Source organism: Ornithorhynchus anatinus, chromosome 10 (genome assembly GCF_004115215.2).
Source record: "Ornithorhynchus anatinus isolate Pmale09 chromosome 10, mOrnAna1.pri.v4, whole genome shotgun sequence".
Lineage (NCBI taxonomy): Eukaryota > Metazoa > Chordata > Mammalia > Monotremata > Ornithorhynchidae > Ornithorhynchus > Ornithorhynchus anatinus.
In genome coordinates this window covers 14279321-14305890 of record NC_041737.1, presented here as the reverse complement: position 1 = coordinate 14305890, position 26570 = coordinate 14279321, and the positions used below count along the sequence as shown (strand labels likewise).

General features: G+C 40.6%; 1 protein-coding gene and 1 long non-coding RNA gene across 2 annotated transcripts in view; one reads left to right on the top strand and one right to left on the bottom strand.

Annotated features, from left to right (window-relative positions):
* TMTC4 (transmembrane O-mannosyltransferase targeting cadherins 4) overlaps positions 1–26570 on the top strand; it is a 61947-nt gene that overhangs the window by 14506 nt on the left and 20871 nt on the right. Inside the window, exons 3-8 of the mRNA XM_029072725.2 lie at positions 2904–3019; positions 5292–5508; positions 11312–11399; positions 19460–19560; positions 22481–22573; positions 25662–25826. Of these exons, the coding sequence (XP_028928558.1) occupies positions 2904–3019; positions 5292–5508; positions 11312–11399; positions 19460–19560; positions 22481–22573; positions 25662–25826 (780 nt within the window). The remainder of the gene's footprint in view (positions 1–2903; positions 3020–5291; positions 5509–11311; positions 11400–19459; positions 19561–22480; positions 22574–25661; positions 25827–26570) is intronic.
* The window catches only part of LOC107547860, a 40972-nt gene continuing 36347 nt past the window's right edge, over positions 21946–26570 (bottom strand). Inside the window, exon 5 of the long non-coding RNA XR_005660493.1 lies at positions 21946–22377. This is a non-coding gene — a long non-coding RNA (uncharacterized LOC107547860). The remainder of the gene's footprint in view (positions 22378–26570) is intronic.

Sequence of the window (26570 nt, the reverse complement as noted above, 5' to 3'; positions counted from 1 at the left end):
TTTTTATTCAAGTGCCATAATGATTAATAATATTATTATTATGGTATTTGTTAAGCGCTTACTCTGTACCAAGCACTGTTCTAAGTGCTGGGGTAGATACAAGTTAGGTTGTCCCACATGGGGCTCACAGTCTTATTCCCCATTTTACAGATGAGGTAACTGAGTCCCAGAGAAGTGAAGTGACTTGCTCAAGGTCACACAGCAGACAAGTGGCGGAGTCAGAATTAGAACCCATGACCTTCTGACTCCCAGGCCTGTGCTCTGTCCGCCATGCCATGCTGCTTCTATGAGCTAAGGGAATAAGTTAACATTCCTTGGCTATGGGTATCATGTTAACAGGGAAGCTGCTTTCCAGTGCTCAGTGTGGTCCTTCGTAGCCATTTTCAGGTTATCCTTTTGTAGTCATTTTATCACTCAGTAGGTACTTAGCATGAGTGTGTTTGAAGGAAAGGGGTTGGGGGGAGCGATAAGATAGACCCAGTCAAACAGTAGTTAGCAATTATCCAACATCCTACCTATACATCAAAGGTGAATTCCAGGTAGGTACATCTGAAGAGGCTTTGTAATGATTTTCTTTGGCCGCGCCTTCTCTTCAGCTCTTTATACAGAATGAGGTATTCTCCATACCTTTTCTAATAATAATAATGTTGGTACTTTTTAAGTGCTTACTATGTGCAGAGCACTGTTCTAAGTGCTGGGGTAGATACAGGGAAGTCAAGTTGTCCCACGTGGGGCTCACAGTCTTAATCCCCATTTTACAGGTGAGGGAACTGAGGCACAGAGAAGTTAAGTGACCTGCCCACAGTCACACAGCTGCCTTTCACAGCTCTACCACACATTCTAGTGAACCATGTTCAGTTAAGATTATCCAAGTCATTCCCTAATGCATTTGCTTCTGTAGCAATAACACCCAATTCTTTTATGTTTCCTGAAAATATCGTAATGTGCTCTTCTCTATAGAGGCATATAATTAATTTGATCCTAAACTACAACCTTAATCATTTGAATCCACCAGCCAGAGGGATTTATCAATTTTAATGTTTTAAAAATAGGTTTTTTTTGGTTTTATGTTAATGATTAATCACCTAATTAGTTCAGCTCTCCAGCCAGGTTTTAATAAAGCTAATCGTTAGTTGCTATCCCTCATCTTTGCTTATCCTGTTCTGTCATGGCCCTGCTGTCCTTGGGAATTAGATAAACAGCATCTCATTCAGCCACTTGTTATACTTCCTAAAGTGCTTGCATGAGAAATCTGGTTATAGTTGTACATTATCTCAGAAGCAAGCCACTATTTGATGTATATTTTGGATAAAGTATAAGCAGTTGAACCTTGCTTATTCCCACACTGATTTTGGAGCTGACCTGTTAGTAATACTAATTCTGGTATTTGTTAAGTGCTTACTATGTGCCAAGCACTGTTCTAAGCACTGGGGTAGATAGAAGTAATCGGGTTGTCCCACGTAGGTTGTCCCAGTCTTAATCTCCATTTTACAGACTTGTTGAAAGTCAACTTGGTTTGAGGTAGGCCTGTTTTACATTCCTCCTCCATCTCCTCTGAAGTCATTAGGTATTTTGAATGTGTGATGGAGAACGGAAGCTAGGTTAAGGATATGATGGAAAGCAAATGCTGCATGCTATATTCAAAATAGAGTCCTATTTTCACAAGGGGATGTTAGTTATTTTACAACCTATTACTAAATAGTTTTGAAAGAATAATGAGTACAGTCAGTTCTGCCATTATGTTTATTTTCATCTTGCATTTTGGCTAGAACATTGCTTAGGGAGTTAAGGAAAATTCATCCGACACGTAAGTCCATTAGGCTACCGTTCTCCGTGGTATCAAATGAAACAGTCGTTGACGTGCGTATGCAATGCCAGTCATGGTGAGTACTTACAATATGAGTTTTTGTTGACCTGGAGTTTTATAAGAAGCCAAGCCTGCATTGTAGAAAAACTGGGTGTATTGCTAAAATGAGGAAATATTACATCTTTCCCTGAGACAATCTGTGTTGTAAAATGGGGTGAGACTCAGGGCCAGAATGAATCACAGAGATATTAGGAAAATCTCAATGGGCTGAAGCTTGTGTCAGTCAGATTTGCCTCTGAGTGGCTCTTTGCTTGGAGCTAATTAAAATGGCTTAGTGAATGGAAAAAGAGGAAATTACTTCCCTCAAATCTCCCACTTACCAAGCTCCCTACTGCCCCTTACCCTGTATATGCCCTACTCAACACATACACTCATCACTGGGATAATTTAGAATTTCAGAACCAGTCAGCCTTATTTATGGTAGAAATTTTTTCTTTGGGTGGAAAATGATGAACCATTCGTTTATGAACAAATCTTCCCCCAATGTGAGCCCTGATAAGACTATTAAGTTAGCAGGGAAAATGTGTCTGCTGTCTGAGATAACTTTATGCCCATCTCCTCTTCTTCCCCTGTATAAAGTTATTCGAAAAATGTGTGATTTAAATGTCATTTGGAAAATTTTTCCAGATGAGTTCACTGTCTTTCATGTGTCTTTTTTGTTGTTGTTTGTTTTTTGTTTTTATGGTATTTGTGCCAGGCACTGTACCGAGTGCGGGAGTAGATACAAGATAATTAAGTTGGATAGAGTCCCTGACCCACATGGGTTCACAGTAGTAATCCCCATTTTGCAGATGAGGTAACTGAGGCACAGAGAAGTTCATAGACTTGCCAAGATCACAGAGCAGACAATTGGCAGAGCCAGGATTATCTAGGTCCTTTTAACTCCCAGGTCCGTACTCGATCAACCAGGCCATTCTGCTTTTCATTTGTTTCCGATGAGAAATGCTGCTTCAGTTTGTTTCAGATTGACTGCCTTTACTTTCTTTTCATTGACATTTGGGGTAATTTTGAAATTCCTTCTGATGTGTCTTTTCAGGACCTCCAAGCCGAAACTCCACTTGGTGACTTGTGGCAGCATGACTTTTGGGGCAGTAAACTCAGCAGCAGCACCAGTCATAAATCATACCGACCACTCACCGTCCTAACTTTCCGGTATGCATCTGGCCTCCAACAGGTTGCATGCTTTCTTAGCAGATGTCTTGGTGCTGGGGGTCAGTGATCTGCTAAGCTAGGTGTAGTACAAATTTCATAAAATCATACTCTTCTATTCTCAAAGAGATTGCACCCTCTTTAAGGAGTTCAAAGACAAATGATTTCTGGAATTTGGAGAGTATCATTTTGCACTGCAAGATCAGCTAATTTTAATAGAGAATCACAGTGAAAAATTTGCCCTACCTCCTGGCTTAGTAAAGTGTGTTTCTTCTAGGCACCTCTTTTCCCAGATGTGTATAAGAAGCTTGTAATTTAATGACACAATGTAATTTAAAGCCATAACCATGAAGCTAATGTCTTTTCATTTACTTGTATTTTTCGATTGCATTACCTAATTAATTTTAATCTTCTGGGTGATCATTATATCCTATATAACTTTTTTGGTAAGAATTTTTCTAGTTTCAAGAAAGGAATATGGTATATCTATATCTATCGAGATGTATAGATAGATGTAGATACCTATAATTTCTCATGTATTCGGTTTCTTTTTCTCTCACCCTCCCTTTTCCTTTTATATTCCCCTTTTATTCATTTATGCCTTCCTTTAATCTTAAAGCTTCAGATAATTGTTTTCTTCCTTATTCCTTTTACTTGCAGTAAGTGTCCTTTAAAAATATTCATTCATTAATAGTATTTATTGAGCGCTTACTATGTGCAGAGCACTGTACTAAGCGCTTGGAATGTGCAAATCGGTAATAGAGACAGTGCCTGCCCTTTGACGGGCTTACAGTCTAATCGGGGGAGACAGACAGACAAGAACAATAGCAATAAGTAGAATCAAGGGGATGAACATCTCATTAAAACAATAGCAAATAAGTAGAATCAAGGTGATGTACATCTCATTAACAAAATAAATAGGGTAATGAAGATATATACAGTTGAGCGGATGAGTACAGTGCTGAGGGGATGGGAAGGGAGAGGGGGAGGAGCAGAGGGAAAGGGGGGAGAAGAGGGTTTAGCTGCGGAGAGGTGAAGGGGGGGTAGAGGGAGCAGAAGGAAAAGGGGAGCTCAGTCTGGGAAGGCCTCTTGGAGGTGAGCTTTAAGTAGAGTTTTGAAGAGGGGAAGAGAATAGTTTGGCAGAGGTGCGGAGGGAGGGCGTTCCAGCACCGCGGGAGGATGTGGCCCAGGGGTCGACGGCGGGATAGGCGAGAACGGGGGATGGTGAGGAGGTGGGCGGCAGAGGAGCGGAGCATGCGGGGCAGGCAGTAGAGAGAAGGGAGGAGAGGTAGGAGGGGGCAAGGTGATGGAGAGGAGGTAACTGAGGCACAGAGAAGTTAAGTGACTTGCCCAAAGTCACAAAGCTGACAAGTGGCCGAGCCGGTATTCGAACCCATGAACTCTGACTCCAAAGCCCGTGCTCTTTCCACTGAGCCACGCTGCTTCTCTGGCCATCTCATTCTACTCCCTTACTGACGCTTATTATTCCCACTGATCCTACTATTTGTAACTCTTCTATAGGCCTGACTCCCCCATCAGGGTTTAAGTTCCATGTGGGAAAGGAACATGCCCTTTGCTTCTGGGAGCCTCGTCGAGTTGACTTGGATCCAATTCTAGAACTGCTTCAGCCAAGGTTCTATTTATTCTTGATTCTATTTATTGCCATTGTTCTCGTCTGTCCGTCTCCCCCATTAGACCGTAAGCCTGGCAAAGGGCAGGGACTGTCTCTCTCTGTTACCGATTTGTACATTCCAAGCGCTTAGTACAGTGCTCTGCACATAGTAAGCGCTCAATAAATACTAATGAATGAATGAATGAGAGCCTTGAAGCTTAGAGTGAGAAGTTTTTGTTTCATGTGGAGGTTGATAGGCAGCCACTGGAGGTTTTTAAGAAAGGGAGTGACATGCCTCTGATAGTTTCTGCAGGAAGATGAGCCGGGCAGCGGAGTGAAGAATAGACTAGTGCGGGGAGAGAGAGGAGGAAGGGAGATCAGAGAGAAGGCTGACACAATAATCCAGCCGGGATATTATGAGAGACTGCAACAGTAAGATAGCCGTTTGGGTGGAGAGGAAAGGGCGGATCTTGGCGATATTATAAAGGTGAGACTGGCAGGTTTTGGTGACGGATTGGATGTGTGGGGTGAACGAGAGAGCCGAGTCGAAGATGACACCGCGGTTCTGGGCCTGAGAGAAGGGAAGGATGGTCGTACCTATATTAGGTTTCATTATGCATACGGCTTTGAACCTAATGTATTTATGTCCTCTGTTTGATACAGGATTAATTACTATTTATCTGGAGGTTTCTACCCAATGAGTTTTCGTGTGGTCAACATTCTACTGCATTGTGCCATTTCTGTCTTAATGGTTGATGTCTTCTCAATTTTGCTTGGTGGACTACAATATACCAATAAAGGAAGGCGGTTAAACCTCGCTCCCAAATCATCCCTGTTAGCTGCGTTGCTCTTTGCTGTCCATCCAGTGCATACTGAGTGTGTAAGTACCCACTTGTCAGGTGTGATTTTTACGAATGATGAAGTCAGATGGCATATATCTAATTTTCCCTTCATGGGCTGGTTACCTAATGCAGGGGACGGGGAGTCATTTCTTGAGTTCAAACAGGGCTGTCCAGTTTCCTACCTATATTTGAAATGACCCACGAAATATTTAGGGGCATATGACCTTGCACTAATGAGAAATGGGAAATTAACTCCATGAGTAAAAAGCTACAGAATGATGACATGGAGAATACCCGTATTTCACTACAGGAATTGAAGGTATGAATGCCTGTATTTAAATTCTGGTAAATGTATATTGCTATCTCATGGCCCAGAAACTAAGCCACAGTTTGAACTCTTGAGGGACAGTCCCTTTCATAGCTTCAAATGAAACCAGTACATTGTGTACTGATGGAGCAGTGGCACCCTCAATATATTTTGAAAATAGAGAAAACACTGCCACTTGCCCCAAGTAGGATATGTCCATTCACTGACCCTTCTTACCAAAGAGTTTTGACAAGAGCCTGGGGCCCAAATCATGACAGTTGAGGAATGTAAGAGATTTGATCCCTGAGTAGATGTCATCACATAAATGTATGGAAAATGAAAACATTTATCAAATCTATGACAGATATAATAAAACAAATAAAATCAATCTAGCTCCCTGTCAATCCACAATGCTTTATAGAAACCAAGGAATTGGACTCATTTATGACATTTATGTGAAGAAATTCTGCTGGTTTGCAGTTAGTGTAGAATGGGTCATCTTAGTGACACACCTCCCAAGAAATGAAAAACGCAAAAGAAGCTGGTGAATTCAGTGGCAAGAACTTGAATCTTTTGGAATGATTACTCACCCAGCAGAATATTCAAAAAATGAGAAAAACCAGAAATAGACCAGTTTGCTTGCCCAATGATTTGTAAAGGAACTGGCTTCTACTCCAAAATGCAAAATGATGAAACCCTTAACTGAGAAAGTCTATTTTCTGTTTTCCCTCTTTGCCCTTTGTGCCCAATGTGTGAATGAAAGCTGAGAATATGAGAAAAGGAAAGGTGTTTCTCATAAGATATTCAATTTTCGTGGAAGTGGTTCTCAATCACTGTTGATTTGTACCAGACAGTCTGATAATTTTAGGAAAAGACCATCTATTTCTGATGCAGAATTAAAAACAGTTGATTCACCAAACTCTGGAATCTTCTATTGCTAGCAGCCTGGCATTTGAAGATGTAGAAGTGTTTTCCAGAATGCAGAGAAATGCCTAGACTTAATGTCTCCCCCAGAACACCAATATTTTCTCAGTTCTGTCTGTATCAGCAGGTACTCCTTACCATTTATTGACTTTAATTCAATCAGCTCTCCACCCACTACTTATCCGCACTCCTCTCCCACAACATCCCAGCTTAACCACTTTGCTCCTCTCCAGTCAGACTATTCAGTGTATCTCATTTTCATCTCTCTCACACCTACCTTTTTCCCTTTCCCCTTCACGCTTGGCATACCATTGATCTCCCCACCTTCAAATCCTTTTTCAAATTATATCTCCCCCATGAGGTCTTCCCTGATTAACCCCTCATCTTCCCACATTATTTGCCCCTCTTACTGCCACTGTCGCTCTTCCGCCTCACTAGGCACTTGGGAACTCACATCCTATACCCCTCTGTAGCAGTTAAGTACACATCTCTTTACTGTGTTGCTTTGGCCAAACTGTTACTTAATTTAGTGTCAGTCTTCCCTGCTAGATTGCAAACTCTTAGAAGGGCAGGGATCGTGTCAACTAACTCTCTTGTACTCGCTCAAGCACATAGGATAGTGCTCTGCGGGGTGAGCACTCAGTAAATGCTACTGACTGAAGGATTGAAATGGGCAATGTTCTCCTTGGGTCAGAAAGGCAACCACAAGAAAAGTCTATGTTCAGAAATGGATTGGCTTTGACTATTGTATCCATGTCCACTGATCCCTTTGAATGCCATCTAAACCTCACCAGAAAGAGCATGAAACCAGAAGCGGGAACCCTGGATTGTAGTCAGAGCTGTGGGTGACCTTGTCCAAGCCACTTAACCTCTATGTACCTATTACCTCATCTGTAAAATGGGAATAGTAGTATCTACCACTCCCTTCTTCACAGGGATAAAATGAAATAATGATCTGAAAGTGCTTTGGAACAGTAAAAAATGCTGAGTAGGGTGTTATCTACTTAGTTCATATGGATCGATCTGGACTGAGATTCCTTTCAGTTGAGCTCCATACCATGGATATTACACTATTCCGGGCCCCCAGGGAGAAATGCCAATGAACAACTCTACTTCGGAAGGTCAAGATGATTACAAAGTCGATCCACCCATTGAGAATCTGGCCACCCCGTGGGTCATTAGTGTATTTAAACAGCTATCTAAACTACTCTCTGAACATATGCAAAGCTGTTGTTTATAGACCCCTATTTGGAAAACCATTTATCTAATAGCAGTACCTTCTGCCAGGCAAGTGAATGATCATAAAAGGTAACTCCCTTCCCCCAGGCACAAGGATTTTTAAGGACCAGGTTATTCTTTGCATAGCCAGAAGGTTTTGCCTAAAATCACATCTAATTTCCATTAAATCTAGGAGAATATGTCCAGCCTCTGATTGCCTTGTATCGGCCCCAGAGCTTAGAACAGCGCTTGACACATAGAAAACAATTAACAAATGCCATCGTTATCATCATCATTATTCATCCTTCATGCCAGAGCCAGGCTCTGTATGTTGAATGTCAAGAGGGTTATATTTTATAATATGGATCTGAGGATATTAGTCTTACCTTTTTCTCCCCTGCCTTTCCAAGAGTTATTTCTAGATATTTCATCACCAATACAGTTTTACTCCTAGAGGGTTGGATGTACATTTTAAAGTCTCATTTTGGCTCACGGTTCCATTTTAGCTCAATCTATTAGCAGAACAACAATTCCAACAGCCTCTATTAGGAGTAGCTCAATAGAAGAAATTTGCAGGATAACAGTAATAATTATTATTGCTATTATTATTATTATTGGTATGTGCCAGGCACTATACTAACCGCTGGGGTGAATATAAGCAAATCAGGTTGGACACAGTCCCTGTCTTCCATGGGGCTCACGGTCTTAATCTCCATTTTACAGATGAGGTAAAAGTAACCAAACGGTAAATGACATAGGTGTCCTAGGAGGCTGAAGACTTCTTCCCCCTTCCACCATGAACAAATCCATTCTAATATCCTTAAGGAGGAGAAGGAGAGAGGAGGTCTAATTAATTGTGTCTTGGATGTCCCAGGCCTTGTCTCCCAAGGGGCTTTCAGACAAGACTGACCTCTCAGGGGTGACTAGGAAGTAAGCCTTGCCCCTGAAGATGGAATTCAGGAATTCTCTTTGACATAGGGATATCTGACACCCCCTGGCCTGTTGGACATCTCCACTTATCAGCATACTTCTGAATGACCTGTGTAAGGCAATACAGACAAAATATCATCCTTGGTCTCCTGTGGAATGTTTGGCATCTCTGTTGGTGGTTTACTTTTAATTGACCATAATTTAAAATAATCCATAGTCGGGAAGGAAAGAAAAGGAGTGAGATTAGTAGGAGCTCTTGTCCCTAAGACTCCCACCACATCATCCACCCTTCAGGAAAGGGTGAAAATTACAAAAGCATTCAGTGATCCTAACAAAGCCTTATGAGTTTTTTAAACTTCTGTTAATTAGAATTGAGTTGGAGATATTCCTTATTCAACTTCCAGGGCTACTTTCACTTTTTTTAAATCAATCCAGAATTTAAAATGAGCAAAAATCAGGCCTCCTAAGAAAAGGCTTTAACGTCTAATATTGCCTTGACAGCACTGTTTGCCGTCAGGTTTGTTTGACCATGTCAGTATATTAATAGCCTTACAAAACAGCGTTGCTGGACTGAAAATCATTCTTAGGCTGACCTATTGAGAAGAATAGGGAAGATGAGGGATTTGGGAAATGAGTATGTTTTCAATTAGGGGAATGCAGAAGCTGGTTGGCTCATTTAGGATTTCCTGACATATGTTTTAACTTCACATGATTTGTGGCTGACATATATGTTTAGACTGAAAATGTACTTGATCCCACAGGATTCACTGGAAAAAATTCACTGGAAAAAAGAACCTATAATTTATCAGACCCCCAAAATTTTACTATTTCACTCTCCACTAAGTAGATAGTTTTTAATCAGCATTTTTTTACCTGGTACATGCAATTGTTTACAAGGCTGTTCTAACAGCTGTCCATATGAACTAATGATCCGGCCCGTTCATCATTTGTAAATGATGTCTGCTGGAACAGTTGCTGCTAGGAGTATGTGAGAAGAGAGACTATATTTAACAAAGAGACCTTGGGATGGATTTTTCATGTTAATATTTAATAGTATGATAGATATATTTAAATGAAACCAAGGGTGTACAGTATGAACCTTTTTAAAAGATGTGCAGAATCTCTAAATCATTTAATTATATAAGAGTTCAGAGACTTAACCGTCTTTCATTTCTCAAAGGAATTTTCTTTGAATTGTCTGTAGTAAGTGTGCTTGAAGAGTTAAAGAAAGGAGGGGTGGTTTTTTTTTAAAAAAAGTCATGTTTATTTTATGCCTTGGTTGAGGTGATTTGAAACTGTCCATGGAATTCAGAAGTTAATGACTCTGGAAATACACTGTGAGAAAATTACCTACATGCATTTGCATACGTTCTAGACTGCTTGCCTAAGAGAAGAAATTAAGGCACAGAGAAGTTAAGTGACTTGCCCAAGATCACAGAGCAGCACTGGGATTAGAATCCAGGTCCTCTGGCTCCCTGGCCTTTGCCTGGGAAATTTGGAAACTGCATTTACAGACTCGATTTTTTTGTTCATTTTTGAAGTTGTCACACCGTTAAATCTTTAAATTTGGTGACTCCAGAGTTTTCCTATTTCCTCCATCCATAAATTGTCTCGAGATGTTCATTACCTCATACTGTTTCATGTAAATTTAATGGCTAAGTAGTGAATTCCCTCTCACCTCCCTATATTTGCACATAGGTTCTTATAGAAAGTAAACAACCACTTACATTCACCATATAAAATCTTTCCTTACTTTAACAGAGAGTAAGTACCCTGCTCTATATATCATACTTTATTTTTTCTCTTTGAATAATATATTGATGAAGTACTGAGAGACAGCATGGCCTAGTGGAAAGAGCAAGGGTCTGAGAGTTCAGAGTACCCGAGTTCTAGTACCAACTCTGCTGTGTGACCTTGGGCAAGTCACTTAACTTCACTGGGCCTCGATTTCTTCATCTGTAAAATGGGGATTAACGCCTACTCCCTCCTAACTTTGACTGTGTCCAACTTGATTAACTTGTACCTACTATAGCACTTAGTATCATGTTCGGTGCTTAACAAGGATTGGAATTATTATTATGTAATTTTCTTTATTTTGCAGTGCTGGAAGAGGCAGGTCTGTATTTGCAATATACATTCTTATCAATAATTATAAATGGAGATGATAAAATTCCATATAACTTTAAGAACACATCATTAATATACTGTTCTCCCTTCTACTTAGAATGGAAGCCCCATGTGGGACAGAGACTGTGATCAGCCTGATTAACTTGGACCAACCCTACCTTGTATTTGAAACATAGTGCTTAACAAATACCATAATAATAGTAACAATAACAGCGTACTATTGTATTAGATGGTATGGCTTGCTGTGCTCTTGGTTGCATATTTTAAGTTGTTTTCAGAATTTCCAAAATGTAAAATGTTAATTTTTAAATTACATTCACTTTCTTCTTTTTAAGGTTGCCGGTATTGTTGGCAGAGCAGACCTTCTGTGTGCCCTGTTCTTTTTGTTATCGTTCCTTGGCTACTGTAAAGCGTTTAAAGAAAGTAAGCACTGTTCTTGGGTTTTACAAGTTGTTTACAATTTTTGTTTATGAATCTAAATTTGCTTAATCCAAAGCACATCACCTATTCATAAAATTCCAGATAATAATCCCTTCCACAAACCTTTAAATAACTGGGAACGTGGCTACCAACTCTGTTAATATGGTACTTTCTCAAGGGCTTAGTCCAGGGGTCTGTCTACAGTAAACACTTAGGAAATACCAGAGATTGATAGATTGTGATGAGAAAGAGACTTTTGCTCCCCTTAGCACTTTTTTGATATGCCAATTCCATTTTTTCCTCAATTCTGTATTGCTTAATTCTGGGGGTTTAATTATAAATAACTGTAAGGGAGTGTGCATGGTGGATAGATAAATTTTTCTGTTCCCACTATGAAAGCAGCAGATCAACATTTTAAACCCTTGTTTTTGTGTGCTTCAAAAATATTCATGTTTCTCCTTAAAGCCTCTCAAAAAGCACATGAAGACATTAAAATCAAATACAGAAATATGGACCTGCCTAGTTAAATATTTATTTTTGAGAAAATATTCAATCTTATTTTTGAAAAAAATATTATTTTTAAGACAGTTGGAAAGAAATATTTAAACTTATGTTTTGAAGAGTAGGCTGTTTACTGGTAATTATATAATATTATACTTTAGTTACAAATTCCACTTTTCATATTTGTATGTCGCACTTAAGAAGGGTACAGATGTTCACTACGAGGCTATTTGTGGGGAGAGACTAGATCAACTTGGAAAAGTGTGGGTTTGTGTGTAAAATGTTTGCTTACTTTGACATGCTGAATCATTTGGCTGCATTCCTAACAGCTCTTATAGGTAGAGTATATTTGAATTATTAAGTTTCATCCAGACACCCTAAACTTGTGGTTTAATGGAAAATTTGAGGTAGATAATCCTAGTTTTTATCTGTACTTATTCAACTTCTAGTGGATTTTTGTAGGCTTCTGAATATCAATTAAATTAAGTGTGTTTAAAAACCACAATATAAAAACCCAATAGGGTATCAGGAGACATACATGTCTATTTATAATAAGGAGCCTGTGAAAACAGGAGTAGTCAGATTTAACTTTTCACTTATAAACAGAGACACATGCAGTTCCTACAAGTGTCTTGAGAGGAATAATAAAATAGTGGAATTTTCAGAAGAAAAGTCCCCATAATTATAAGGCAGAGTAAAGACTAACTTTTCATTCTGAATGATGTGGGTGACAAGGAGGCAGGGATTTAGCAGAGGATGTGGACCGATGAGGAGTTGGAGGAACAGACTTCAAAGAACTACGTACCCAGGAAGCCACCATTTGGGGATTTTACAACCCTGATTGGGAACTCCAAGATTTGTCAGAAACTTCAGCTGAGTGAGGCTGGGGGGTCAAAGTTCAGAGCCCAACCCGAGGACTATGGGGCAATCATCCTATCAGCTTTCTTGGGAGAGGCTAGGATTGGAGAGGAGACTGTGAGGTTGGGGTTCTATATCTTGGAGTAGGTGGGACTAGCTCTCCATAGCTTGAAAGAAGTCCGGTAACTTCAGAGGGTCCCAACCCAACAAAATGTACTTCTCTAACAAATAACTCAGCGAAGTACCAACCTGGATGACAGTAATTAAAACTGAAACCCAAGACTCATTTCCAAGTTCTCATCAGTCTACCATTGACAGTGGTACAACTCTGAGCTTCTTGGAGGTGGATAAGAAGAGTCGAAGTAGACTGGAAGACTCAGTTCTTCACTAAAACCAGTATAAAGGAAGGGAGTTTTTTATATTCGTAAAGCTGAATTGTGTTTTAATTTTTTATTCTGAATAAAGTTAAGTAGAAATTATGGAAGGCCTTTAAAATGCTCATAAAAATAAAAAGCATATGTCTGTGGCTTTTATATTGTTGAATGGATTATTGAAGTTACTTTTAATGGATCATTTTGTTCTATGATGCCTGCCACCCAGATTTTTTAAATCTCCTACATTGATTCAATAATATTTATTGAGCCCTATTGTGTGCAGAGAACTATTCTAAACCCTTAGGATCATTCGGTAAGGTTAAAAGACACAATTCCTGCCTCAAGGAACCACTAAGATTAGAAGACACATTTTCTGCTCTCAGGAACTTGCAGTCTATACTCATTTATTTTTCTTAGCATCTTGACTTCATATTTATTATAGGACAGATAATTGCTGCTCTGGATGGAAAATAAAATGGACCATGGAAAGGTTTTTGAATTAAAAGGTGTTGGCTAACCTCTGGTGAATGAGCAGTAATTTAGTAAACTGAAGGAAGTATAACTTGTCTAGTTTAACTGCCAGGAGGTAACTTAGTTGCTGGGTATCTCTGGGACTTTTCTGTTTTAATTATCAAAGACTTAGAGTCTAGTATTGACTTGTAATTTATCCTCAGTTAAATTTCAAACTAGCTCCTCCAAGACAACAAATATTTATTGTCCTCAAATAAAGATGTTTAAGATAAAGAGGTTAAGAAAAATAAAGGTCAGTCAATAAATCCTACTCGAGCAATTACTGGGCGCAGATCACTGTACTAAGCACTTGGGGGAATACCATATAACGGTCACATTCCCTTCCCACAGTGAGTTTGCAACAAAGAGAGGGTGACAGCGTTAATATAAATAAATAAATTACGAATATGTACATAAGTACTGTGGGGCTGGGTGGGGGGATGATTAAAGGGAGCAAGTCAGGGTGACGGAGAAGGGAGTGGAACAAAAGGAAGAGAGGGCTTAGGGGAGACCTCTTGGAAGAGATGTGCTTTCAATAAGGCTTTGAATGGGGTGAGAGGAAGGGGAAGAGTAATTGTCTTTCAGATGTGTAGAAGGAGGGTGTTGTAGCTAGGTGAGGGAGGAGATGGCAAGTTGACTGACTGCTTTAAAGCCATTGGTAAGGAGTTTCTGTTTGATGCCGAGGTGGACGGGCAACAGCTGGAGGTTCTTGAGGAGTGGGGAAACATGGACTGAACGTTTCTGTAGAAAAATGTGACGGGCAACAGAATGAAGTATGGACTGGAGTGGAGAGGCAGGGAGATCAGCGAGGAGGCTGATACAGTAATCAAAGCAGGATAGAAGTGGTTGGTAGATTGTAAGTTCCTTGTGAGCGGGGATCATGTCTTCTATATGAATTGTACTGAGTTAAATGTTAAAAAAATTGGTTGGCAAGATTCACTAACTAGTAGTTACATAGTAATCTTTGGTTCCAAATTTTGGGTTTTACTCAAATCAACTTTTAGGAGTAAAAGTTTCAGATTTTAAAAAGATGTTCACCATTCCACTCTCCTAATTATTATAAGAACAAAATAAGCTATCACCGTTAGGTCACGTTTATTAGAGGTAAGCTAACGTTAACTTGTGGCTCACGTTATCATTTCCTTTTGCTTCTATTTTACTGGAAATTGCCTGCGCTCTTTAGGTATTCCTGGCCAGCATCATATAGCTTTATATGATCGTTATCATCAACAACATTTACTGAATTTCTGCTTGGTGCAGGGCCCCATAATAAGTGCTGAGAGGAGCTCACAAGGACAGAGTAATGACCACAAGGACGAAGCGGGTAGCCTCCCCCACCAAACTTGGCTTTGCAAGGACGAACCTATTAACTGGGCCCACGCATCAGTGGTCAGTCAACCATCTGGGAAGAATTAGAACAGAGTTGGGACTTTTAGATGATGAGACCTTAGTGGTAATAGGACCAGTAGAATAGAGAGGGAGAAATCCAGATTGAAGAGAGTGGAATGAAAAGGTGATAAACAGAGGAAAAGAGCAATTTGAGAAGTGTTGCTCTTAATGGGATGGGAGATAGAAGAATTACTGAAAGGAAGGGGAGTCAGGATTTTTGTCAATGTTGTATTCATAATGGAAAGGATCGGACTGTGTTAAGGCACAGGGACCCAGAGGAGAGGGAGAGGTTGATGATACAATTGGGAAATAAGAAGTGCAAAAGCTAGAATTTTCAAGAGATGAAAGGGATAGGGAGAAAATAACCTTTTAGAGTAGAAGGGGAACATTGCCTTCTGAGAAACACTTCATTCATTTATTGAGTTCTTACTGTGTGTTGAGAATTGTCCTAAGCACTTGGGAGAATACAGTATAACAGTGAGTAGACACATTCCCTGCCCAGAGTGAGTTAGCAAGGGGAACAGAAAAAAAATGCACAATGCCATTACTGGGCCAGACTAAGGTGCGCCTGCCACCCAGTACTCTGCCTCAACAGTGGCCACCAGATGCTTTGAGGCACCAAAAAATGGTTCCCTTTGTGGATGTCCTTTCTCTTAGCTAAAAAAGAGCCTCTGACCAAATTTTCTCTCTGTACCCCCATGAACATTCTGATATCTTTGGCACGTGGTAACACATTTTATGTGTTTACTATGCACTATGTGAAGATGTTTTTCTTTTGGCTCTGTACACAGTAAGTATTCAAATACCACTGACTGACTTTTATTTGTGTTGAAGCTACCATCCCTAAACTTCAGTGGATGGCACCTACTCCTGTTATGGGATTTACTAAAAGCAGTTTTATTTTGGCTTCATCCCCACTGTTCATGATTTTGTAGACTTCAATCATCTCAATTTCAGATTGCTTTTGTAGACTGAAGAGGCAGCCGGTCTCATCCAGAAGTTTTTTTTTTGTCCTCTTCACTGTTAGAAGAAATAGTTGTGCACATGAGAGTGCCATCAAACACGGGATTGAGTACTGCAAAACATGTTTTCCTTAATGGGTAGATCTTCACAAATAAGCCCCTGTGATAGAGAACTTGGTTGGGTTCTTCTTTTTGGTTTCTAGAGCTATTCATCCTTATGAATTTTTCACCAAATTATACTGTCACGAGTCAATTAATGGTATATGTTGAATGTGCATAACTCTGATCTAAGCCCTTGGGAAAATCTAAAAGAAGCCAAAGGATAATTGAAATCACCCATTGTTGACACCTACACTACTTTTCAGTTTCCTTAATCTCATCTAAATATTCAAATCTCTCTCCTCATCCTACTCAGATGGTCTATAGAAATGTTTATTAAAGCATTTTGTTCAACTTTAAAATTTGGGGCCAAAGGTTCCAATAGATGCCACTTTTCTGTGATAATTGTTATATATTACTGTTCATGTTATCTCTTACAAGAGAGTGTATTTAGGTTAGGAGAATATCAGTGTGGGAAAGGGGGCACTTAAGGAAGCTATGCCAAGAACTTAGAAAATAGACTGTGAGGTTGTCAGCAGTAAGAATGAGATGAGGTATATAATATTAATTGTATTTTGTTAAGCCCTTTGATGGCAGGCACTGTGCTAAGCAGTAGGGTAGATATAGTACAGTCGGATAAGATACAATCCCTGTCCCACATTGGATTCCCAATCTAAGACGAGTGAAGCGTAGGAACAGACAGATTGGGTTGTGAGTAAAGAAGTCATTGAGTTGGTTTGATTAATAGTAGTTACTGAAACACTATGAATTTGTTTTTAGATTTTTTAACTTCAGCTCCAGAAATCAGAAAAAGTAATATTCATGCTCGTCTATTTTTACTATGTATAAACTGCCTTCGGTTATTGCATTGTCTGAGTTTTCAGAAATTCTTCTGTATCAAGAGGAATAGCAAGATCTTATTTCCTTCACTCTAGGCCCAGAAGAGTACTTGGATAGCTTCAACTTTTTAAAATAAGAATCTGATGCTCATTGTGCTTTTCTGGCATATATACAGTAATGACCATCTGCTGGGGTGGCATTGTTCCCACTTATAATATGTGCCAGTTTCAAATTAACATAGGTGCCAACCATAGATTGGTTGAGAAGGGTATCTTGTAGGAAACAATGCTTTTACTGAAAGAAGAACATCCCAGTGGAAAGCAATGCCAAATCTGGGGCACATGCTTCATTAAATTGATCACATCTGTTGGCCCATGTAGGTGTTAGCACTGACAAATGCCTTCCCCTCTCCCCCTACCCACTTCAGCTATGGAATTCCTGCAAGTGGAAGCCGAGAGAGAAATGCACAGAGGAAATGATTGGATGTGGAAGCCCCCTTAGTTGAAGCTTTGAATCCCAAAGTCTTGAAATTTAATAATGCTAAATTATCATTCCAGGTAAAGTTGGCCCCGTAAGAGCAGGCTAAATGTAGGGAAACATCCAGAGGAAGATTAGAGTAGCAATTTGTTTCAAAATTATTCTCTGCCACTCCCCCCACCCCGGTTCAGAGTTTAGCTCTAATAGACTAGAGGTAAAGTAGGATATAGGCCAAATTAAAGCTCTCACATACGCTAATAAAATTCTAAATATTGTGGGGTTAGTGTGAAAATGATTTTGAATGTAAATTAAGTGGAAACAGCAGCTGTTATTGAAGGAAAATTTATGGTGTTTTTCAACTGTTTCACAATACAGATGTACTAAAGCTTGAAAGCCTTGGATTTTTCTGTTTATTCTAACTCTACTCAAATTACTTTTTGCACCAACAGGATTAATTGGGGTGGGGGGGAACCTTCTCTGGAAAATGAAACCTTCTCATTTTCCAGAGTGGAGCAGGGAGAGGAGGGAATAGCATGGTCCACCTAATAACATTTTGAAACAAGAGTGAGGAGACCTGGCTTCTATTTCTTTATTTGCTCCTGGCATATTATGGAATTTCTCAATATATTAGGTTCCATATCTGCTGCAGAGGTGGTCAGGCATGTGCCAGGCATGTCAAGAAAATTTTAGCAGGTTCATATCTGTCCCTTTGTGCCTTCTTGAATCATCACTAGACTCGGTATCAACCAAATTACGATAAGATTAAGACTGTACATCAACTTCAGAAGTCATCCTTCTTTTGTGTGGCCTAGTACATCCTATGTTACTCCTATAGTTGTGAGTCTTAACTTGGTTAAGATGCACACAAAAACAGTCCTTTGTGCTGAAGTGTACACTTTCTACAGCATTTGACACTACTTTGCTTTTGCCTCTTTCTGTGTTTTGAGAGCCACGTCTAAACTTTTGATCCGTATATAGAACAAGCTTTGTTACCCAACATATTTGGAGAATGAAAGATCCCAGTGAGCCAAAAATTCTAGCTAATGAATAAAGAGACAGGCTGCAAACCCAGGGAATTGCATTTCACGAAGTCTGCTCAGTAAAGACCCTTTGGAATCCCCAGAAAGATTTCCTGGGATTTGACTGTTTACTTATGAGATTACTGATCAATCAAATTAATCAGTAGTATTTATTGAGCACCTACTGGGTGCAGAGCACTGTTCTAAGCATGGGGGAAAGTACACAGATGGAAATTAAATATAGCCCCTGTCCATGGTGGGCCTCACAATCTGAGAGAGAGAGAGAAAAGAGCGAGAGAGAGAGCTCACTGGTTGGCAAGAGCTGAAGCAATTTGTTAATCAGATTAGCTGAAATTTAGGATAATTGCTTTGCCTCAGAAAAGAGCCAAACGTTGTAAACTCCTTCACCTCAAGGAAGGATCAGCCATAGTTGCCCTTCTATGGGGAACAGCCAACATGCCGTTTAGGGGGAAGCTTTCCAGTTGGAAAAATGCCACATAACAGCTTTTTTCTGCATCTACAAAAATCTTCAAAAATCCTCAATCTAAATCTCAAGAATTGGGAGGTTTTGGGAATTATTATATTGTGTAAATCCGGCTCTTTGTGAGGAGAGAGGCTGCTGGGCGTTTGGCAGAGTTGCCGAGACCATCGTTGGACTGATTCGAGTCCTTCCTGAGGCATGCAATGAGATTCAGTAATCCGTGAGCATCAGAGAGTTTCAGTAAATGTTTTTGCATGAGCAGGAGATATTTTTCCATTACTGAGCACTTACTGTGTGCGGAGCACTGTACTGAGCACTTGGGAGACTACTAGATGACAGAGTCAGTAGATATATTCCCTGCCCTCAACAAGCCACAGGGGGTTACGGTTACAAATGAGCATCTAGCATTTACTGTCCTGGGTTTGGTCTCTAAAGGGATTGTTCACAGTTCTTAAATTACTATTGTAGGGTGAATGGCTACTGATTGTTTAATCATTCCTGGTGCTAATTGAGAAAGCTTTGGATAACTTCTGAATTTTATCTTCATTGACAGGTAACAAGGAAGGAACTCATTTTTCAACATTCTGGGTGTTGCTGAGTGTTCTCTTGGGGGCAGTAGCCATGCTGTGCAAAGAGCAAGGGATTACAGTTCTGGTGAGGATGCTGATTTTGTGGGTGACTCAAGTGGAGTTAATAATAATAAAGAATATTGCAGTTGTTAAGTGCTTACTATGTCCCAAGCACTGTTCTAAGCGCTGGGGGGTGATGCAAGGTAATCAGGTCACCCCATGTGGGGCTCACGGTCTTCATCCCCATTTTACAGATGAGGGAACTGAGAAGTGAAGTGACTTGCCCAGAGTCACAAAGCTGATAATTGGCGGAGCTGGGATTAGAACCCATGACCTCTGACTCCCAGGCCCGTGCTCTTTCCACTGAGCCACGCTGCTTCTCTAATTATGGTACTGGTTACGCGCTTACTGCGTGCCAAGCACTGGGGTAGATACAAGTTAATCAGGTTGGACTCAGTCCAACCCCCACCTGGGGCTCACAGGCCCCATTTAGGCCCTCCATAGGCTGTTGGCGAACCATATGTACTCCCACGCTCCCGCATGTGTGCACCTTCACGTGTGTGCAGGTGAATATGCGCACAGAGCACTCACTTCCCCTCTGTCACTATCCAGATAACCCCACTGCCCCCACTCCACCTTAGCCCTCACCTCGCCACCACCCCTCACACCATAAAAGCCAGTCCCGCTTCTTTTGCTTGCCCTGCTGCCGGGCATTTTCTATTCAGAAGATCCCGAAAAGGTTCTTGCATGAGTGAAAATTATAACCGGCTGCTGGAAACCTCTAGGAAACGAGCGAGGAGAAGTGAGTCCAGTGTAGTAGACCAGGGGTAACTGCAGCTGCCAAAAAATAAAGGGAGGAGGAAACTAAGCCATCTCTCCTCCACTTCATCTTTCTACTGCTGCACGACCACCATTACAGCTCTCAATACCCCTATTGTCACCCTGGCTGAGAAATTTTAGGCGGTACGGCAGGCCCAGATTTCAAAGGACAGTAGTAATCCGAAACGAAAACTGAACCGTCCTTCGTTTGGTGTATCTATAAGTAGCTCCAAAGATCACTCTGCTCCAGCAGGATGTACGATATCATTTGTGTAGCAAGGTTGCATCCTAGAATGGTGATGAAGCAGGTAAGTTGTCTGTTGAGCACATTTCCGTTGCCTATTTAAGACAGCAGCTGTTTGTCGTTCGGGTTTCGGCTTTTAGGTCCCACAGGATCATCTCCAACCCCTGCCCCGTCCCTCCCGCCAAGATATTTAGATTGAAAAATGCTCTCTGAAGCGATTTCTGTGCTGAGGAATTCTAGAGCTGGGAAAAGGGTAGGGCCAGAGCAGATGGCATTGAGCAGGGTCTGAGGAGTGGACTCTAGGTCAATCAGGATGTGCATCTCGTATCCCGACTCGGCCACTTGTCTGCTGTGTGACTGTGGGCAAGTCGCTTCACTGTTCTGTGCCTCAGTTCCCTCATCTGTAAAATGGGGATGAAGACTGGGAACTTCACATGGGACAATCTGATTACCCTGTATCTACCCCAGCGCTTAGAACAGTGCTCTGCACATAGTTAGCACTTATCAAATACCAACATTATTATCATCATCTCTCTGAAACATCATGGGTGGAATCAGAGTAAACTTAGTGGTGAATTAAGGACTCTTGCCCCATATTCAGAGCCTCGGACCTAATATAGCCAGAAGGCCCCTGACTGGGCTGATTGGTCTCATCGTTATTTTTTAACATTTAATGCTCTCTTGATAATGCTTTGAGTTTTCTTCTTTAACCCACCATTTCTCTTATTGTTGCTGCCGTCCCTATTCCACTAGTTTTTCCACATACTTTTTTTAAAAATGGCATTTATTAAGCCCTTACTCTGTGTCAGGAACTTTACTAATGCTGGAGTAGATACAAGTTAATCAGGCTGGACCTCGACCCTATCTCTCACAGAGATCACAGCCTTAATCCCCATTAGACAGATGAGGTAACTGAGGCACAGAGAAGTGAAGTGATTTGCCCAAGGTCACCCAGCAGACAAGTGGTGGGGCAGGGATTAGAGCCCAGGCACTTATGATTTCCAGGCCTGTGCTCTATCCACCAGGCCACACTGACCTCTACTTCCTTAGGCTTTCCTTCTGGTACTGTGGCTGGTACTGTGGCTGGTACTTTTGAAACCGTGTAACCATAGAGAAGCAGCGTGGCTCAATGGAAAGAGCCCTAGCTGGGGAGTCAGAGGTCATGGGTTTGAATCCCGGCTCTGCCACTTGTCAGCTGTGGGACCGTGGGCAAGTCACTTCACTTCTCTGGGCCTCAGTGACCTCATCTGGAAAATGGGGATGAAGACTGTGAGCCCCACGTGGGACAACCTGATGACCCTGTATCTACCCCAGCACTTAGAACAGTGCACTGCACATAGTAGCAAATACCAACATTATTATTATTATATAACTCTGGGTGTAAAGGCCCCACATCGAAGTCAGACCCAATTACCAATTCAAAAAGTCCATTTTTTAATACACTGACTACCAGACTAGAGTTCCAGTCTCAAAAGTAGCACTTTCTTTGGTATAAATTCTTTTCCCATTCTTTATTTAAGAATGTTTGTATTTTCTCATGCTTTATTTAAGAATGCTTGTATGCAAGCCTTGCCATGACTTCAGAGAGGGCCTCGGGTTGTAAAGATAATTATCTTGTTTTTGCTGGCCACCTTTACTTGGTCTTTCTTTGTCAGGGAATATCTTACATTACAGTAGTCACATTCAGTTCCTTTAATCTTATTCCAGTCCTGCATCTTGCACTGGGATCTACATCTCTGTGCTCTCCTGCTTCATCCCAGTGATTCTCGAGGCCTGTTGGATTCCTTTACATCTAACAGCTCTTAGGGATTTTTGTGTCTGAACTTTGTCCAGTAGGTTCTGAAAGACAATAGCATTCGTATTATATTAATAATAGTCTTAGCATCGTGGTAAAGCAAATGTAAGTTTTCCTAACACTGGTAACTTATTTTCTTTCACGTAGGGTGTGAATGCTGTATTTGATGCCCTAGTAATAGGCCGATTAAATATTCTGGAAGTTGTCCAAAAGGTATTACATAAAGACAAATCACTGGCGGTAAGTAGATTCTTTTGGTCCAAAAATCGAGTAGGTCCAAATTAAAAATGCCATTTTTAGGATGTTGCCTGTGAATTTATGTTTGAAACTACAGGTATTTACCATTGAAATTCCCCTTATTCACCCCTCACTCATCCCCATAGCACTTACGTATGTGAAAATACAGTAGGAGGATCTGGGCAGATTTGCAGTGCCACTTTATTTTAGAACCTAACATTTATAGAAAAGCCTAATCCCCAAATGGTCAGCTAATTAACTCAAATAAACGTCTTGAGGGGTAACTGAAGAGTCTGCTGAGGCTGTGAAAGTGAGGGCAAAACCTCTAAATGGAGTATTTTCACTTTGGTTTGACTACAACTGTAGACATGTTGATACTAAAATTTCAAAGCTAGGAGATAAAGTTAGAAGATGCTTACATTGAAATATTTATAAATGAAAGAGTGATGTTCCTAGGAACAACTAAGATTTAAAGAGTTTGGTGTTGAAAGAGGAGAAATATGATGAAGCCATTTAGCCAAGTGCTTGAATTCATCTCTGCAATACTACAATGCCCTCATCAAAAGAGTAAGCAAGTATGAATGAAAAGGTTGACTGTAAAGTAGCACTGCCTTCTACATTGTGGTATATGACAATTTCTTTTGCCCTTTAATAATAATAATAGCAATGGTGATGGTATTTGTTAAGGACATACTATGTTTCAAGCACTGTTCTAAATTATTGGGTAGATACAAGCCAATCAGGTTGGGCAATGTCCCTGCCCCACATGGGACTCATAGACTTCATCCCCATTTTACAGATGACATAACTGAGTCTCAGAGAAGTAAAGCAATGTGCCCAAGGTCACACAGCAGAGAAATGTGGAAGCTGGGATTAGAGCCCAGGTCCTTCTGATTCCCAGGCCCGTGCTCTGTCCATTAGGTAACGATGCTTCCCTTCTAGCATTTATTATACAATTGTTAACATTCATTTAATTTTGTGCCTTGATAACCCAATTCTTCTAAAGTGTCTGCCAGAAAAGAGCTATCCCATATCAGGTTTGACTGACTCCTCACTCTAGGCTTCAAGGCTCTCCATCACCTTGCCCCTTCCTACCTCTCCTCCCTTCTCTCTTTCTACTGCCCACCCCACATGCTCCGCTCCTCTGCCGCCCACCTCCTCACTGTCCCTCGGTCTCACCTATCCCGCCGTCGACCCCTGGGCCACGTCCTCCCGCGGTCCCGGAATGCCCTCCCTCCTCACCTCCGACAACCTAATTCTCTTCCTCTCTTCAAATCCCTACTTAAAGCTCACCTCCTTCAAGAGGCCTTCCCAAACTGAGCTCCCCCCTTTTTCCCTCTGCTCTCTCTACACCCCCTTCATCTCTCCGCAGCTAAACCCTCTTCTCCCCCCTTTCTCTGTCCTCCTCCCCCTCTCCCATCCCACCCCCTCAGCACTGTACTAGTCTGCTCAACTATATATATCTTCCTCACCCTATTTATTTTGTTTAATGAGATGTACATCACCCTGATTCTATTTATTTGCCATTGTTTTTATGAGATGTTCTTCCCCTTGACTCTATTTATTGCCATTGTTCTTGTCTGCCTGTCTCCCCCGATTAGACTGTAAGCCCGCCAAAGGGCAGGGACTGTCTCTATCTGTTGCCGATTTGTACATTCCAAGCGCTTAGTACAGTGCTCTGCACATAGTAAGCGCTCAATAAATACTATTGAATGAATACGTACATATTAGTAATTTATTTATATTCATGTCTTTCCCTGTAGACTGTGAACTCATTGTGAGCAAGGAATATGTCTACCAAATCTGTTATATTGAACTCTCCCTAGCGCTGAGTACGGTGCTCTGCACACAGTAAGCGCTCGATAAATATGATTGGTTGATTGAAGCACTTTTCTTTTTCACAGTAGCACTTGTAAATTTCAGTGGTGGTTTTTCTTACAGATCTTTCTCGGGTCCAGATAATGCTCTGGTTTTGCAATCTGTGCAGAGGTTACCTCGGCTCAAACTCCTCTTACCTTCCCACTCAATCTCTAAAGTACTCTAACTGATTTGAGTGGAGAAACTAAAGCACATTTGAAGAGCCCTTTGTTCTCTCTCCAGTGTTAATGTCAGACCCTTTAGTGTGTTAGCATAGAATGTGAAAATCTAATTCACAATTTTTAATTGTGTATATTTTCACTGATGCTCTATCTTGTAATTCCATTGTGTTTTTTTAGTCCTCAGTGTGAATATATTTATCTTGTTTTGGTGATTTTTTTTTTTTGAATTTTGGGATTGTTAAAGCAATTTACATTATTCCCCATAGGAAACTACACGTCATTTAGCACACTATCACTTAACATTATATTTACATGGAACCAATTAAGAATGATAAGATGTATCAATAGCCTGTTGTTAAGACCTAGAATGGTAGGGATTTTTAGGATTTTATCTGACTTCTACACTTTAACTTTTTTTGTTTTTTTAAAAAATTTTGAGCCTGAAGGTTTTCTTAAGTTTACTGCAACCCTGAAAATATTACATCCATTTGAAAATCCCTCTAATTTTGTCACTGTTGGCAAGCTGGTACAGAGTATAATCTCTATATGAATATATAGTCTTTTAAATCTATTCTCTTAATACCACCATTATTATTATTATTATTATTATAGAGTAATGGTGAGTTACTTGGGTAATTGGAACCTGTGATCATTCCACTCATTCATTATAGAACCCTCACCTCACAACTAAGTTCTAATGCATTGAACCTAAGCAAGATCATCTTGACATACCTATGCATTACCAAAATAGCTGTAATATTCTTTTAGCTATTGGCATCATTTGTAAACATCAGAAAGGAGTCATATTATTGAGGAAACACTGGCCATACCTTTATTGTTGGATGAGAATCATGAAAATGAAAGCTAAAAAAACCCATTTTTTAATTTCTTAAATTGAAATCTTTTTTTTAAAACTCAATGACTACCCTTTGACTTATGTCTAATTTTAAATCCAAGTAATCCATACCCTTCCTATTGGTTATATCTTGCAATTAACTTTTTGTATTGCTCCCCAATAGGGAGTTGTTATGAGCTCTGCTGTGTCCTTTTAGGGCTTTGGGTGGCTTAAGAAAGGTGGCCTTCTCTGGAGAATGGCTCTTCTATCATCTGGAGGAGCTGCAACGCTGTATCTGCGCTGGAGAATCATGGGCACAGGACCACCAGCTTTTACCGATGTTGATAACCCAGCGTCGTTTGCCGACAACCTGCTTGTCAGAGTAAGTACTGGACTTCTTTCTATTTAGATTCCTTTCTAAAACGTTCTCCTTTTCTCAGGATCATTGTACGTGCTTCTAGACGATAAGATGACGCTCTAGCCTCTAAATTCGTCCTCTAGACTCTAAGCTCGTTGTGGGCAGGGAACGTATCTACCAACTCTGTTATATTGTACTCTCCCAACCACTTAGTACAGTGCTCTGCACACAGTAAATACGATTGATATTCCCCGCTCTGTCACTGACTTGCTCTGTGACCTTGGGAAAGCCGCTTAACCTCTCTGTGCCTCAGTTTCTTTTTCTGTAAGATGAGGATAAAATAGACTGTGATTCCTGTGTTGGAAACAGACTGCATCTGATCTTAAGGCCTTGTATCAGCCCCATGCTCAGCATATAGATAATAATAATAATAACGTTGGTATTTAAGTGCTTACTATGTGCAGAGCACTGTTCTAAGTGCAGGGGTAGATACAGGGTAATCAGGTTGTCCCACATGAGCGTCACAGTCTTAATCCCCATTTTACATTTTACAGATGAGGTAACAGGCACAGAGAAGTTAAGTCACACAGCTCACAAGAGGCAGAGATAAATGCCATAACTATCATCAGTGCTTAGTACAGTGCCTGGCACATAATAAGCGCTTCCTTACCATCATTATTACTTTTATCGATCTTTCTATTTATTTGTTACCCCAGGTCCATTTGTGCTTGTTGTTTTCTTCTGTGATCGCATCTTCGTAACTGTTCG